General features: G+C 44.0%; 1 protein-coding gene across 7 annotated transcripts in view; it reads right to left on the reverse strand.

Moving 5' to 3' along the window:
- LOC111874180 overlaps nucleotides 1-17,306 on the reverse strand; it is an 801,454-nt gene that overhangs the window by 98,093 nt on the left and 686,055 nt on the right. For all 7 annotated transcript variants that reach the window (XM_033755358.1, XM_033755360.1, XM_023869458.2 and 4 more), the window contains one exon: nucleotides 6,425-6,605. In XM_033755358.1, the coding sequence (XP_033611249.1) occupies nucleotides 6,425-6,605 (181 nt within the window). The remainder of the gene's footprint in view (nucleotides 1-6,424; nucleotides 6,606-17,306) is intronic.

Below are 17,306 nucleotides of genomic sequence, written 5' to 3' on the forward strand. Positions count from 1 at the left end.
TTCTTATCAGAGTTTCTTCGATTTTCTTGTGATAATTGTCATTGCATCATTGTTTCATACTCATCTATCACCGCTCCTTGAGGTGTGCGATAGCCCTGAACAGGCAGCACATTATCACAACCTCCGTCTTAATTTGGGGACTTCGTCCATGACCCGGCACTTGGCTGGTTACAGAGTGAGGGTGTTGGTTAAACTGAGCTCGCAGACTGTATATAAAATATTTAAAAGACAGAGCAAGTTAATTATTCATACAGCAGGCATTCACAGTCTCTGTCACTACATCAGACCCTTCTCAATGGCCAGAGTTACGTTTCTGGAAAGGACCCAAGTTTATCAAGTCTAATGTTTTATACGATACGGGGGTTTAGGGGAAGGCCACAAGGGGGGGGTACACCTGGGTCTCCCTGTTTGTGGGGGATATAAATACTGGGACCTAGTTCTTCAGTTTGGCGGAGTTTAGAATCTGAGACAGTAAAACGTGGATCATGAGTCCCGCGAGACTCGGACCTCAGAATGACTACGCTGGCGAAGACCAGCGGCAATTGTAAACGACAGACCCATCCTCTAGTCAGAGATGATGTTACATAAGGAACATAAAACCAAGTGTTCAGTTGAAAAATAAAATTACTGGTCGTGAGTCTCAAGGGGCTTGTCACCATGTCGAACTGACTGGCGGTAAACCGCCAATCGTGAGGTAACTCTGACAAGGCCTATCACAGAGAAGACTAGTACCTACCACAGTCCGCACCTGGCCCACAGGAATAATGCTGCTTTCCCCAATAACCAACCCGTTCACAGCGTCGCCAAAATCCCATGCCTTGTCGGTATCGTCTGTGGTGTGAACTCTCTGGCCTGGCAGTGTCACGTGCCTCCGCTTTGCATACAGAACAGGAGAGTCCCTAACAACTTGCGAGAAGGTTTTGTGGCCGGAAGGAGTTTAGGTCACGCCAGGTTTTGTTCCAGGATCCTATCAGAACCTGATGCAGTATTCATGAAAAACAAACAGCCTGTGACAACGCACACGGCTTACGAGGCATCTTCAAGTACTCTCAAGAACGGAGAGAAAAATTGGATAAATAATAAAAGTGTATAGTTTTAATAAAGGATTTATAATCTTCGTTTCGTCACCTTTACCCCTTTTCTTCACTGTTCTTTTATCCACTTAAACCTTTCACACACTGCCGCTCAATTCTCAAAGTCAGGACACTGCAGGGAGAAATAAAAAATGAGGCAGAGGACAAGATGAGAAGGAAGAAGGATTCGGAAAAGAGCAAGAAGAAATATATAGAAAAGGAGAACAGGAGGAATAAATTGGAAAGGAAACGTTAAAGGCAAATAAAGAATGTGGAGGAAGAATGGATGAGGGCAAACAGAAAATAAGATAAAGAAGAATGATAAATAAAAAGGAGAAGGAGACAGAAGAGGACAAGGAGAGAAGAAAGGATGAGGAGGGAAGAACAAGGAGCATGATAAGAAAAACGAAGAAGGGAAATAAGTTGGGAATTTTTAGGAGAAAAGCAAAGAGAAATATGGAGGAAAAAAATTGTAGGTCAAGTATGTATAAGAGAAGACGGATAGAAGGAAGAGAATGAGGAAACAAAGTTATTATTTCACAGCCCCTATCTATGTTATCGCTATCTGTTGGTGAAGCATCCCTCCATGGAACTGACTTTATTTCCAGTGACCTGGCAGAGAGGGGTATGGACAGATATTCAAATTATTACACAGAAAATAAAGAAAGCAGAAGGAGGCGGCGATAGATGGGCATGCTGCAATGGCTGATGATGAGTAGGAAGGCAAAACTGAAGAAAATCATAGAAAAACATGCTCCATTGTTACTTCGTCCACCTCGAATCACATATGAAATCGCCCAGTATTGAACCCGAATCTCCGAGGTGAGAAGCCAGCGTTAACTGGCTGAGCTGGCCTTGCGGCGGCCCGGGTTCGATTCCAGGTCACGTCGTATGGTATTTTTGGTAAACACAGTGGAGCTGGGGCAGGTTTTCTCCGAGGACTTCGGTATCCCCTGCCAATCTTCATTCCAATGATTGTACCAAAATCACCATCACCTATCACCCGGGGCTGGTACAAGAGGCCAAATAGTGGCCGACGTACCAACTGGACTCAGTCTCACCCCAAGGCAAGAAACTGAAGAAATTAATTCACCGCCGGAGCTGTATGGCACGGAAATTGCAGAAGCATAATAAACAAAGCTGAGAGAGAAAGAAAGGTAAAGCTGCCTCGTACCTCAGCTCAGAGGAAGCGTATGAAGGGCATGAAGCTAAACTCCATACATTCCAGGCATGAGTAGGTGGTGGATGTGAGTGATAAGTTCTGTGTTGTGTTTGTTACAGACCCGGTGTGGATATCACAGCAAAGGTTATTTCCTCTATCGGGAACAGAACCCATGTGATTCGTCATAGAATGCCGTGGTATATCTTAAATAAATCAAGAAATAACCTTGTAGGATTTGAGGTTCTCACAGCGGTGATTATGAAGAATACAGTCTTCTGGGATGTGGCGCCGTGTTGATATTGTGTGAACCGACGTTTCGGAGGAACGTATCGCCTCCATCTTCAGGCAGGCAACCACCTGCTCATGCTGTTTCCTCGCTCGCGGACATTTCCACTCGGAAGATGGGGACGATACGTTCCAACGATACGTCGGCTCACACAAGATCTACACGGCGTCACATTCCAGAAGACGGCATCCTTCAAGCAATCTTCTTACTGGAGATTTCTACAGCTAGACCGAAGGGGAGACGAGCTGGACGGTGTCACGTTGAGGCGAGGCGAGCCGGCCCTAGGGTCACACCTGTTCTCACGACGTGTGTGAATAGCAGGGAACGAGACACGAGGCAAAAATGGGTGGCACAAGGAGTCAACAGAAGGACCATTTAACGTGCGAGCCTTGAGGTGAGGAGAAGGTGGGTGGGTCAGTGTCACACGAACTTAACGCAATGACCTATAATTTCCGCGTGTACAACACTTCCGCAGCTTAATGGGTGTTTGTTACTAGACAAGTCGGACATTGCGCAACATGCACTACGCACACAGTTGCGGGTGTCGGGACGCCGAACAGAACAAGGAAGAGAGTAGCAGGAGAGAGGGAGGAGGATTAGATAAAGAGTAGAAAGGATGAAGGGGAAAGTGCTGAGGGGAATAGTAAATGCCCCTTGGTAGGCCCGTAATAGCGACATCCACAGGGATCTTGGCACTAGGATGGTCACTGCCGGGACTCAAGGGATAGCCGAAAAGCACGAAGATCGGTTTCACTACTGCACCAATATGGAAGCGGTACAGCTTCTTGACAACGCGAGGACAGTGCGAAGGTTCAAGAGACTCAAGCCGTTTGAACTAGTGTAGTGCAAATGTAAGTGCTCTCTAGTGAAATTACTGAGATGAAGACTCAAGCTGCTTGAACTAGTGCGACAAATAATGTGCTCAAGACAAGATTCAAGATTCTGGGACACGCCGGTGGGCGTAGTCTTAGACATTTAGTTATAGTAGTAGCAGTTTAAGTGAGAATAGAAATACTCGTTAGTCTCGGACTAGTTGCAGTGTTAGAACGCAAACAAAACTGATTCGACACGGACCGCACATAAAAAGATGCCTCCATATGCATTCGTTGTCGTGAAAATGTGTTCACCGAGCCGTTGCCTAGCAATGATTTGGGGTTTTCCGTTGTTAAAGAGGGACACACAGACAGCAAGGCGCTTTCAAAAGCATCTTTCAGTTTTTTATGATAAGAAAAGTAGGCTCAAAATGAGAAAAAAAAAGGAAAAGGGGGCTTCTTCCTGACGCCTTGGGCCAGAAAGAGAGGTAACAGTTTTGACGTGTTTGCTCCCTTTAGTTTAATTGTACTGAAAACCGTAGGACTTCCGGGAAAAGTACACCGAACATAACCTGTGCGTTTCAATTCTCTCGACATATTTCGTTCGAAATATACACATTTATTTTGCTTTGACGTATATTTAGCTAATTACGTGCAGAAAATGCACTGAGGTCTTCATGTGAAGTCTTTAGAATTTGATCAGCTTTCAAATATGCTGACAAATTTCGACGAAATTTCGTTTTATAAATATTTTGTGAAAATCTATTCACTTGTTCCCGAGTTGTTACATTCGGAGAGACGGAAGAACAAACATGACATAAATAACAAGCACATTTATACATCTTGCCAAATACCTTGGTATACACCTGGATAAACGACTGACATGGAAAAAACACATTCACACCAAAAGAAAACAACTCGGAATAAAATTCCGACAGATGTATTGGATGCTGGGAAGGCAGTCGGAGCTATCGACAGAAAACAAGATCTTACTGTACAAAACCATGCTCAAACCGATATGGACGTACGGGATACCATTATGGGGATCAGCCAGTAACTCAAACATAGAAATTCTCCAACGATTTCAAAGCAAAGTATTACGAATAATAGTTAACGCACCGTGGTATGTGCCGAACACGGTACTACACAAGGACCTAGATGTACCAACAGTACGAGAGGAAATAAAAAAAAACAGCAAAAAGTATAAAATCAGACTCCAGGTCCATCCGAACGACTTGGCACAAAAACTACTCGACGACGAAGGAGAAATCAGGAGGTTAAACAGATTCAAACCTTCAGATTTACCCACCAGATTTGAATAATTCAACACTTAACTGCATATCACTAAGCAGTTAAAATAAGTATTGAGCAGGTTCATTGGAACATGCTCACCACGACAAGTTCTCTTTCCTTTTCTATATGTAAACCACAAAATGTACTTATTATCCACACTTAATGGATAGATTGTATAATTATTGGAGTAAAAAAAAATACATCTTTAGACCGAGAAGAGCCAAAAGGAAAACATAAATAAGTTTTATCACCAATCCTTTCAAATTAGATACCCAATGGGTACCGGGAGCTCTTTTCTTGGGGATAAAGCGGCCGGTGAGTGAAGCCGAAAGATCAACTCCAACTACTGCCGAGGTCAAGAATGATGGAGCTACACCTCCACTCCCCCATGCGTCTTCATGGCATAGTACTTAATTGAGCACAGGAATAACTTTACATTTTACTCGGAATAAGATTAAGACAGCATACTCCTCCCACCTACCACACTACACGGCGTTATAAACATTAACCTTCACTGTCGTCAAAACCTGAACCTCAGTTTTCATCATTTCTTTACCGTGGACGATAAGTCTGAAGAGTAGGGTCTACTGTTTATTTAAGCCAATTGGCCAAGACGTGCACAACTCTGTTACTGCCAGACGCTGGTCCGGTTTCAGTGACACTGCCTGTAGCTTATGAGACCTGACTTCTGGGGTGACCACGAGGACAAGCGACACGTATGGAAAATGAACCGGAGGACTGGTTGGTTTGCACTGTGGAGGACGCGTGAGTCTAGTCCATGCATATAAACATCTTCTCTGTTACCGTACTCGACCGATCATACTGCGCATTCAGCTAAGAACGGCCAGGCAAAGAAATACAGACTGTATGCTTGCTGATAAAAATATACTGGCGACATGGCAATGGGCGGAAGAATCTATCCTTGTAACAGGCCGTGGCCCACAGATGGAGGTAAGGTTGTCAGCCCTAAGCGCCAGCCGCCCTTTACCTCCAGGAAGATTCCTGGTACTCATTTCTGTCAGAGGCTGAGTCGACCCCAGGTTCATAGTGTGGCTGGAAGGGTTAGGTCAATTGAAGGCAGAATACGAAGGATGGTTTATAGGCCCATCATTAGTTGAATGTTCGTCCGATAGGTCACATAAATTTACCTAGAATTTTTTGTAACACAGGAAGAAGATAATATTAAAATGTCAGTAAAGGAGCGTGACCGGGAGCTCTACCCAGAATGCCTTGATATTCCTCCTCTTACATCTTCCAATCTTCCCCATCTATTATTCATTCTCTTCATATTTTCTCACATGTTTTCCTATCACGATTTTCCTCCATGCGCCCCCATTTACCGTCTCTCATTGGCTGGCTTCTTTCCACGGTTTCTGCTCTTCCTTCTCTATATCTCGCACAACTTTCCCATTCGGCTTAGACTTCTACCATGAAGACGTAGGCAGAAAGTTACAGCAAAACGTATCCACAAAACAGTATTACGTCACCGATCAATTTCGCTTGGGTGATAATATTTCTGACGTGGATTTTCCGTTTGAATCTCAGGTTTACATCAGCTATCTGGTTTTTAGCGGTTTTCCCCAGTCTTTCCATATAAATTCCGTGATGCTACTTCAACTTGTGGCACTGCCGTGGCACATCATATGTAGTCCAAGATACTGAAAGTGTCGTTAAATAAACGAGTGTCGTGAGATCACGTACAAGAAGATTACAATCTTCATAACATCAGCGGTTACATATCCTTGGGCTATGTTTCATAATTATTTGAGCTGAGTATTTTGTACGAAATTTGACTTACTTGGTCGAGCTTGAGGAGTTCTTCGGGCGTGTCTGGCAACTGACCCAGTGTGAGGGGTGGGTTGATGTTCACCTCCTTGCCGAGAGAGCGCACCACTTCTTCTCTGTTGTACCGATCCGCGAACACACAAGAGGCCGGGATGAGTCCGTGCACGGTGTAACTGATTGCTCTGACCAGTATCCTGCAGCAAGAGGAAACAATTCACAGTTGGCATCCCTGCTGGGAATCACACAGCACAGCCAGTTAAGTAAAGACGTTATTCACTGGGGTAAGCACAGGTTAGCCGGTCACGGTAGCCGAGCGGTCTAAGGCATGTACTGTCTTCACTCGCTACGAAACCGGGATCGTGGTTTCGAATCCCACTCAGGGCATGGATGTTTAGTTTGCGTGTGCGCGTTTTTCTGTGTCTGTGTACAGGTAGAGGCCTTGCGACGAGCTGGTCACCCGCCCAAGGAGTCCTCCTAAACGTGTAAGATCTAGAGAAACCGAAGTGAACGGTTCATGGAGGTAGGCCTAGGCCCACTGGGGCTGTAGTGCCAAGGAAAAATAAAGTATAGGTAAATTTGTCCTTTTACTTAATTAATTAAGCACATGCCATAAAGACGTATGAGGGAGTGGAAGTATAGCTACATTACTGTTGACCTCGTCAATAACTGGAGATGAGTGGTCAGTTTGATGCCCCGGCCGATTTAACTCCTGGAAAAGAGACCCCGATGCCAACTGGATAGGTGGTTGGGTCGGCCCCAGAGCCGGTTTGGACGCTGTGAAGATAAAAATGTTTCCCCCGGTGGGAATCGAAACCCCAGCCGTCCAGCAGGTAGCCATAGCAACTGAACAATCCCGACTCATTAAAAGTTCAGGGTTATTTACTTCTTACTTTACATGGAAAAGAAGTGTGAACAGCACAAATGATAATACATATCTAAAATATTTTTCAGGGCCATCATTATGAGATAGTGATGTGGATCATATCATTAAAAGACTTATGCTCTGGCCGCCCTTCCCCCTAAGGGAGATTCTTTGTACTCATTTCTGATAGACGCTGAGTCAACCCCAGGATCATAATGCGACTGCAAGGAAGGATTAGGTCAGTGTAAATGTTCAATGACCTCATCGGGGAATCAAATATGGGAGAAAAGAAAAATGTATATAAAATTTAGGTTGGAAGACCGAAGAAAAGTGATAATCTAGAAATCCTAACCTTCAATGGGAAAATAACGTGAAATGGATGTTAATGAAATATGATGGGAGGCTGTAGATTGGATTAATCTGACTCAGAATAGAGGACGGAGGCGAGATCTAATGAAAACGATAATGAACCTTCAGGTAGCATAAGAAGTTCGGAACTGTTAGTTTCACAAGGACGACTCTGCTCCGAGGAGCTAGTTACATTTTGTGACCAACGCGATCTGTAGGGTCACCCAACTGCCTGTGACCACCCCGTGCAACACCTACATTCTGCTATAATATTTCTGGTCTACAATGTTACACTTCCGTCAGCTGTTTTCGTGTCGGTGAGTTCTGATCATACTCTGTTTTTGTGTCTGTAACTCTCTCAACAATTGAGTTTGACTTCCTCCACTGAAGATGACACATGGATGTCAATAAAAGCTTCAGAGGTGGCTCAGAAAATCTTTTTAAGAATCGCACGAAACCTTCCGAGAAGTTCATGAAATAACATTTCCGTTATGTAACCAGACTTTTGTGCTACGGACACACAGTTCCACAAAAAAAACAAACTTTCCCTGAAATTATACAACTGTAGAGTCAGTCAAGGGTGGCCAGAACAGAAGATCTGCGCCCCAGCTCAAATAGAAACGCCTCAAATTTTTATTCAGCAGAATCTCAGTTCGAATCTCGGCAGTGACAAAAACTAGCCTGACTTACGTGTCTCGTGATCCTCCTCAAAGTATATGCCGAGATAACGTTTTCAATTATGCCGTGACGGCTTCCTTCCACACCGCTTCCAATTCATTATACAATGTAATTAAATTATTATTATTTATTATTATTATTATTATTGGAGGGGGTGGGTTTCCCCATGCACCGCGACCAATTTGATCTATTGTACGTCCCCCTGTGATATTCTACCAGTCTCTATACCCTACCGGTACTGGTGCGTGCTATCAGTCCCGACTCAGCCAGCGAGTTCGGCCTCTACTGGCTCAGCGGTATCTAGATGCTTCCCCCATATACCAGAGGCGTTAGAGACTATTGTTGGGCGGGAAATGTCCTTACAAATTTGGCTCAGAGGTCTACTTGAGACATGAGGTTCTTTTACGTGCCGTAAAGTTACGACACGGGACCCACGGCTTAATGTCTCTCCCGGAGGACTTGTTCCCTGAATTTTTCCGCCCTTAAAAATTCCACGACCTCCGCCGGGTTTGGACCCGCGTACCTTGAGTCATGAGGTGGGAACGTTACCCCTAGACTACGGAGGCCGCTATGTAATTCAATTAGTCGACGTTACATAGTTTTAATAAACTATAAATTAAATACCAAATATTTACCACCCGTTTCTCTTAATACAGGTGTATTTAAATAAGGAATCAGTTTATGTTTATTAATGCTTTATTTAACAGTAAAGATTCGAACCAAGTCCCTTTCAATTACGAGTTGTCCAACCTGCTCATTCACATGCATACTTCGACGTTAGATGACAGTGAAAGTCAGCTTCACTTCCCGGTCGCTTCAGCCTGTCCATTACATTTTATTAACAATTTAATAATGATAAAGCCAAGGAGGATGAGATGGACAGGGCATGTAGCACGAATATGACGAAGAAAAATGCATTAGGATATTGATGGGAGAGGCAGACGTAAAGAGACCAATAGAAATACAAAGAAGTAGGTGGGTGGACAATATTAAAATGGATCTTAGAGAGATCGGATGGTATGGATTGGATTGATCTGGCTCTGGATAGGGACCAGTGGGGGGTTCTTGTGAACACGGTAATGAACCTTCGAGTTCCATAAAATGTTGGGAACTTCCTCAATAGCTACACAATTGGAAGTTTCTCAAGAAAAGCTCAGCTCCATGAATGAGCAACAGTGATTTAATACGAGTATGAACAAGGAGGAAAGAATTCAAACATTAATTCTTATATTTGGTTAAATATTGAATATTTAATTAAATTTTGACCGCCACTGAAAATTGTTAACTAACTTACGAGCCGCCACTGCGATGACGCTAAACAGAATTGAATTTTGTGCGACGCCATTGGGCACCATGAAGATCCGTGTCTCTCTGAAGTGCCGTTAAGTCGCTGAGTCCGAGCTGTAAATTGACCAATTATTGCGATGTATCGATACATCACGGATTCGGTTCGGTACACAGAAAACTCCAGTGTTCTTAAACTTTATTTCGTAGCAAAAATAACATAAACACAAGCCTGGGAGGGACTTATTATGTATGTACTGTGTATTTATTTTCCTTCTCTTTGCGTGCTTATAATCAAATCTTAACACCAAATACTGAACAAATGCAAATACTGGTGTCAAGAAACTCTGTAAACAAAGATTTTTGATGAAATTGATGACAGCTGACGGCAGGACTATTGTTGGCAGAGCCATCTACAGACAGACTTAGTACTACCTCCAACCAACGCGTGCGCAGTCATTACCTCACACATCATTAAAGTCTTGTCGATGTGAGATTTGTTGGTTATGAAGAGTTCTATCTTCTGGCATAAAACTCTGTGTAGCCCGTTGAAATTAATCAACGTTTCAGAGCTCTGCTTGTATTTGCTTCATGCTAGCTTCTTGCTTGTCTTTTTCTTCGCCCTTAAAGATGGAGACATGTTTGACTTTCAACTGACTACACGGCGTTATATTCCAGATAAACTCTTCAGGAACTTATAATATATTTGTTTAACGACTGTCATTACAACTCAGTAGATATAACGACGGACTACGGGCAGGACGAAGATGATTCGATTCCCAACAGGGCAAGATATTGTGACGTGTTGCGCTATGCAGGACACCCCTCCTCCCGCCAGCGGTGACGTTACATCATCAGAGCGCTCTCGTTGCTAGGGTAGCAGGCAAGTCAACACTCCTTCCCCTACCCCGCCAGCGGTGACGTGGCCAAGAGATGCCGAGGTTGCTATGCAGCCGTAAACAACTCCCGACAGCGTTGCCAATAACACCTGTAAACACGGCGCCAGACAACAGTGGTGCCTATTACGTGGCTGTTTTGTGTACTCCACAGCGTCAAGACCGGCTCTCGAGCTCGCCCAGCCTCCTATCAAATGAGTATCGGGGCCTAATTCCCCGTCAGGGAAGCGGCAGGGACGTAAACCTCACCACTGATCTCCCATCTATTGCAGAGGTCAAGAATGGTGGAGCTATACTTCCAGGGACAATTTTACCTTAGACCTTTTAGCTTGAATTTGAATGCATGTGTGAGAAAGGGGACGTGGCAGTACATCAGCATCTACGGGGAGGAACTGAAGAAAACAGAAGGTCAAAGTCAACTCGAACACGAAGCAGTGCCATAGACACTATGGTGAGGTTAGTTGACGCACCATTCCAACCGGTACCGCTCTGTTTCAAGAGGGAATTTTAGTATATTAACGACAATGTATCAACTGCAAGAGCTGCTGGATACTGAACGAGATGTTGCCATCATTATGAATGACATCAAGCAAGCTTACCTACAGATTCAGCGCTCCTGGTTTGCATTGTAAGAAATCTCCGGCTCGATTCTAGGCCGGGAACGTTTACATTCACTGAAATTGTTCGTGAACTTTTCGAGCCCAGCCAGGAAAATGCATGAAGTTAAATTCAGACCATGATAGCTTCGTTCCACATCCTGTCAAATTAATTCTTCACTGTCATTAAATCACTGGACGCTATATAAACTCATTTAATTACAGCGTCGTTGAATATATTACAACAAAAATAACGGTCATTACGAATAACTGAAATGTTATTTAAATTTTCGTGAAAATCGTTGTCATAGAAATATGTGCGCGTGTGTAATACGTGACTATGCAAATAGTGTATACTCGTATGGACACTGAAATACTGCACGCACTACAATCTTCCGCTTCTGTTTGATATCGGCTGTGGAGTATTGATTAAAGAATTATTCTATACCCAATGGCATCGCCCACGAAACAAGGACCACGTCCATTTGTTTCACATGTGAACGTCCGTTCTGTGCAACTGACATAATTTCTCTCCTTTAATCTAACTAAATGCAAGGAGTTGAGTCCTCCTTCGAAAGCCAGTAGTTTCTCAGCCAATCAAGAAGCCCTCAACATTTTCTGCAACGCGAAGATCCAGGACCATTTTTAATTTTAATTTCGTGCATCCTGTTGTGTTACAATTTACAACACTTCATTGACCGTCACAACACAACAAACAGAAAAAATCAAGGTCAGCGCCCAGCTATGTTTCGCTACATGTTTCCGCCACTAACGGCCATCATCAGGCCTCATGATGGCTGGGCGCTGACCTTGATTTTTTTCTGTTTGTTGTGTTGTGACGGTACATAAAGAGTTGTATCCATGACCATGTTCACAAGAGCCTGCCACTGGTTCACATCCCGAGCCAGACGAATCCAATTCGTAGCCCAAGATCCAATTCAACATTGTCCTTTCTTATACGTCACGGGATCGAATCCCGATGAGGCGCATTCTTTCAATTTACCTAATCCTTTCAGCCGCACTATAGCCCTGGGGTCGACTTAGCCTCGAACAGAAACGAGTTAACAGGAATCTACCTTGGGATAAAGGATGGCACGTAAGGCAGACATCCTCACCATCATCTGTGAGCCGGTTGTCTAGAAAATGTGGGAACATCGACGTCTCATAAATCTATGGGCCTCCACGGCCTGTTACAGGGATACCTTTACCTTTACTTTTCTTGTACTGTGATTTTATTTGCTTTTCCTCTATTACACCGCATGCTGCTTCATATATCTTTGTTGCATCATTCCTTTGTAATTTGTTGGATTTTAGGGTCCCACGCCCTTGGCTATGAAGCTTTCCAAGTTCTGGGACATCATGTAATGTAGTAGGGAGAAAGTAAAAGACATTTAATTGGGACACAGCTCTGCTTCCATTTGATTCTTATTTGGTTTACTTTTCAACCTGAAGATGGAGGCAAAATGTTCCTCCGAAACATAAATTGATTTTTAGCCGGATTGCGCGGCGGTATATCCCAGGAGACATGAAATATTCTGTTGTAATATTTGTTCCATAGTTTCTTTGTTATAAAATTTGTTATTTGTATGGCTTCATTTCGTTTTTCGCTATTTTAAGACACGATTTATACACGTACAAATCGAAGTTCGTGATGAGTAAAACGGAAACGCTTCGTAGCCTACGGATAATAATATATACCATCAAATTCCTGAATTAATATTCTTCTCTGGATGTAAGGGAACATGAGTCATGACTAGAGACAAAGAAACGGGAAACTCACGCTTCGCATCAAATGTAACATCAAGACAGAGAGGATATTTGCTTAAAATTAGGAACTCACTGCTTCCTTGAATAAGACGCTTAATAAGGGCTGTGAAACCCAGATCTAACTTCACAGGCATTTAATGGTTTCCATTCGTGTTATTGCTCTGTACTGTGACGTGCGTCTAGCTATAAATTATACGGACAATTTGTAACAAGGATCGTTAAGAAAATTACGTTCGTAGAGGATCTCCTTTATCAGCTATCTCAGCAGTCAGCGTCGCTGTTCCTCTTTCGATTCCGACCTAAAACATCTCCGAGGTTACGTCATCACCTTTCGCAGCCAACGTCACAGAAGAAAATCCCCGAGTCTTCAACGGAATCTCCAGTAGGGAAATTTTGGTTCGCATCGCATGTTGAAAAACAACCTCATATACAATGGATATCGGAGTCTCTTTCCCTGGGGGTAAAGTGGCCGGAACGTGAAGCTGACCACCCACTTCCATGCAGTGTCGAGGGTAATTATATATATCACGCCGATCTCGGTAGCCGCGCAATCTAAAGCATGAAATGTCTTCGGGACTCTCGAAGGCTGGGATCGTGGGTTCGAATCCCACTCAAGGCATGGATGTCTGTGTGCGTTTACTCTGTGTTTCTCTCGTCCTCTGTATAGGTAGAGGGCTTGAGACGAGCTGATCACTCGTCCAAGGAGTCCTACAGTCTGTTTAAAAAAAGATAACGAAATCGAAGGAGAGTCCAGGGTTCAATAAAGGGCTGTAGAGCCATTGATGTAAGCCTACATGAGGCGATGGGCCAACTCAAAGCGATGAAAACCTATAGATTAGTCGGTAGAGCGACTAGAAGGAGTGGGATCAATTCCAGGCAAGGGAAAGAACATTATACTTATTCACAACGTCAGAGTGGTTCTTGCGCCTTCTCAGCGTCGTATTTAAATATATTTAGCGTTCATTTCCTGGGAGTGGAGCTGACCAATCATCTCTCTAGTGCCGATGTTAAAGAGTATATGGAGCTGTGGTTCTAGTTTCCCATACGTCTCCACAGAATGGAGTGTAATTAAGCTCAGGACAAATTCTTTTGTCGTACACCTAGAACACATTATGGGGAAAGTAGTGGCTCGTTTCCTGCAAGGTAGAGACGGATGGGAGACAGGCGTGCAGAAGACGACAATAATTCCCGGAGAAGACAAACAGCAGCCACTCAGCTGATTAACAGGAACTGCAAGTGCCCGGAGTCTTGCGAAACAAAGTTCGCAAATTAAGGCGCCGCAGAGACGTCCCGAGTAACTTAAGATATTAAGTCTGTTCTAGGTGAGCGAGCCGGAAACATCTTCTTCAGACTCTTTCGCACACCCACACAGGCTCCAGTTTATTTCCGGAAGAGAATAATGTAATCTCCTAAAAAATTCTTAAAGACTTTTATTAATATTTGACTCGTTAACAAATTAAAAGTTATGGCCCACTTAGACGCGGAGGAACATCCTGCTGCAAAATGAATGCAGAGACCTCTACGCATATAAAGTTTGCTCTCCTTTTTGGAATATATACCCATGTATTTCTGTGAATGTTTGCTTATGTTTCGAAGGAAATCGCTGCCTCCGTTTTCGAGATCTTGTTCAGTTTTACGCATGTTTGGAGCTAATTACTTCTTTGGATTTGTCTTCCACCCTGAAGATGGAGTTACTTTGAAATGTCGGTAAGCTTCTATCAAACTACACGGCGTCATATTACAGAAAAATATACTATTAATAGTCACTGCTATCAGAATCTGTAACACAATAAATTTAAGTATATGAAGGGTGTATCTTCTGACAGCTGACGCCGTGTAGTCTGGTAGTTCACTCACGTTTCGGAGAAACGTACTGCCTCCGTCTTCAGGATCTCTCTTTGTTCGCTGATTACTTGCTTTGCATATCCTTCCACCGCAGAGATGGAAGCAGTGTGTTCCTCCCAAAGCGGGTAACCTTGTACCAGACTGTACGGTGCCACACTTCAGAAGACAATACTCTTCACTCTCACCGCTTGAGAACCACAAATCTAAAAAGAGTAACTTTAAATTAGGCCGCGCCATAGCTCAAGCGGTTAGTCGCTGGCTTCCCACCGCGGCGGCCTGGGTTCGATCCCGGGGTCTGGTCAAGTGAGATTTGTGGTGGACAAAGTGGCGCTGGGGCAGGTTTTCTCCGGTTACTTCGGTTTCCCCTGCCAATCTTCATTCCACTAATTGCTCCACAATCACCCTCACCTATCATCTGGGGCTGGTACAATAGAGCAGAAGTGGCCGCAGTACAAGGGACTTAGTCCCACCCCACTAGCATTAAAAAAACTTTAAATTATACGACGTGTGTTCACTGAGGCGTATGAGGACCGCCTCTGTGGTCTAGTGGTCAGAGGTCCTGGCTACAGATCCAGGGGTCCGGGTTCGATTCCCGGCACTACCAGATTTTCTGAGAACTAGTGGGTCTGGAGCTGGATCCACTTAGCCTCGTGAGGGTAACTGAGAAGCTATTTCAAGGAAATAGCGGCTCCGGTCTAGAAAACCGAAATTAACGGCCGTGAAGATCCGTTGCGCTCACCATGCGTCACCCTCTAGCTGCTAAAGTTGGCACTAACTTTGTCGAAAAGTGGCGGTCGCTCGGTCGGTATAGTTCGCTTGCGGACTAAAACCACGGAGTTTTTTGTTTATCTGAGGGGTATGAATAAAAGAATGCAAGCGAAAATCATGATGTAAAATCTTTAAAAATTCCACTTTTGGATTAAGTTTGTTACTGGAATTGAAAAATGTGTTGAAAATGCAAACATGGCCACCAAGCGAAACTGTTCAAGTAACTACATTGTATTTAAAGCACCGAAGTGAAAACGATATATATACTTTTGTATTACTGTTTACTGTCATAGAAAGTAGGCTCCAGAGATACATTGTTACATATAAAGAGTGACTGGAAGGTACTGACAAACTTTTGGCACGAGTTCTACATGACCAAGATAGGGGAAGATGTCCATATCAGTACGCGTCCGGTACCATTTAATTTGTGAGCTATATATGAAAGAGTACATTCATATAATAAGTGCTCAAAATGTCCTCCACGAGATTCAATGCACGCCTCGACACGTCTCACCATGGACCGCCACATCCGTGCAAAGATGCCGGGGCAGTTGCAGATAGTCTGACAGGCATCCACAGTGCTATGAAGTGTCTCTCCGTTGCCAACAGGAGCTGCATACACTCGTGCCCAAAGATTGTTCGCACCTTTCAGTTACAACATATATACCAGGCTATACGGCGACATATCTCAGAAGACAATAATCTTCAATGTGTAGTTGTTTTCAGGTATTAGACCGTATTCGACTATCCAGTATCAATTTGTACGTCCTTGGGGTGGGTGCTGAGGAAATGTAATACTTTCGACAAATTTGTTCTTGATACTGTAGATCTGGTAGCACTGTAATTTCACTTTTACGATTCAAAGAGAGAACAGAAAGAGAAGACAATAAAATCCCTTTCCTGTTGTCGACTCGATTGCAATTCTAACCTCTGCTTAGGCGAAAAGAGAAAGTCAGGACAATAATGTAGCAGAAGGTACATTAGAGCCAAGAGTATTGGTACAGTCGGCGGGCCGGCTGTGAGCTGGAGAATAGAGGAACTGGGGTTGGATTCCCGAGAAAGGCAAGACACAGCGTCTACATTTGTCCTGGGGTCCAACAATCCTCAAACTCAACGGTACTGAGAGTTCCTTCCCGAGGGATAAAGCAGCCGGAGCGTCAAGCTGTATATCTCACAATATATAGCGTCAAGCAGTAGCCATCTGTAGCTGATAGCAGAAGTTCAGTTGAAGTAGTGCAGTGAGTGGCTCTGGTTGTATTTCATTGAGTTGCATTGTGCACCGTCTTGAAGTGCAGGAGCCCAGTTCAAGCACCCTAACAACATGTTTACGAAAGAAAAACAACGCTCCTGGATAAAAATTGAAGTTACACGATGTCATAGTGCATAAAACTGTTATCAGGGACTGCGAGAAGCATGTGGTGATGCTGCTTTGCCATATCGCACAGTGGCACGATGGGTGAAATTGCTGTGAAGGGAGGGATGCCATTCAGGACGACCCCATGTTGACAACCACACAATTCAGCTTGCTTCTTTGCTGGATGTCGATCGTCGATGGGCTGCGTGGGAGTTAGCTGCTGAGGTAGACGTATGTCACAAAACCGTGCTCCACATTCTGCACGATATTCTTGGATACCGCAAAAAAGCAGCATCCTTCCTTGGAAGGATCGTCACTCTGGACGAAACTTCGGCTCGCTCATATGAACCGCACTTGAAGCGACAATCAAATGAATGGAAGCATCCTGGCTCTCCTGGCCCAAAGAAAGTGCGCCCTACACAGAGTAATGTGAAGGCGATGTTCATTGTGGCATATGCCACTGATGGAGTGATACTGCACCACACTGTACCTCAACT

Source organism: Cryptotermes secundus, unplaced genomic scaffold (assembly GCF_002891405.2).
Source record: "Cryptotermes secundus unplaced genomic scaffold, Csec_1.0 scaffold26, whole genome shotgun sequence".
Taxonomy (NCBI): Eukaryota; Metazoa; Arthropoda; class Insecta; order Blattodea; family Kalotermitidae; genus Cryptotermes; species Cryptotermes secundus.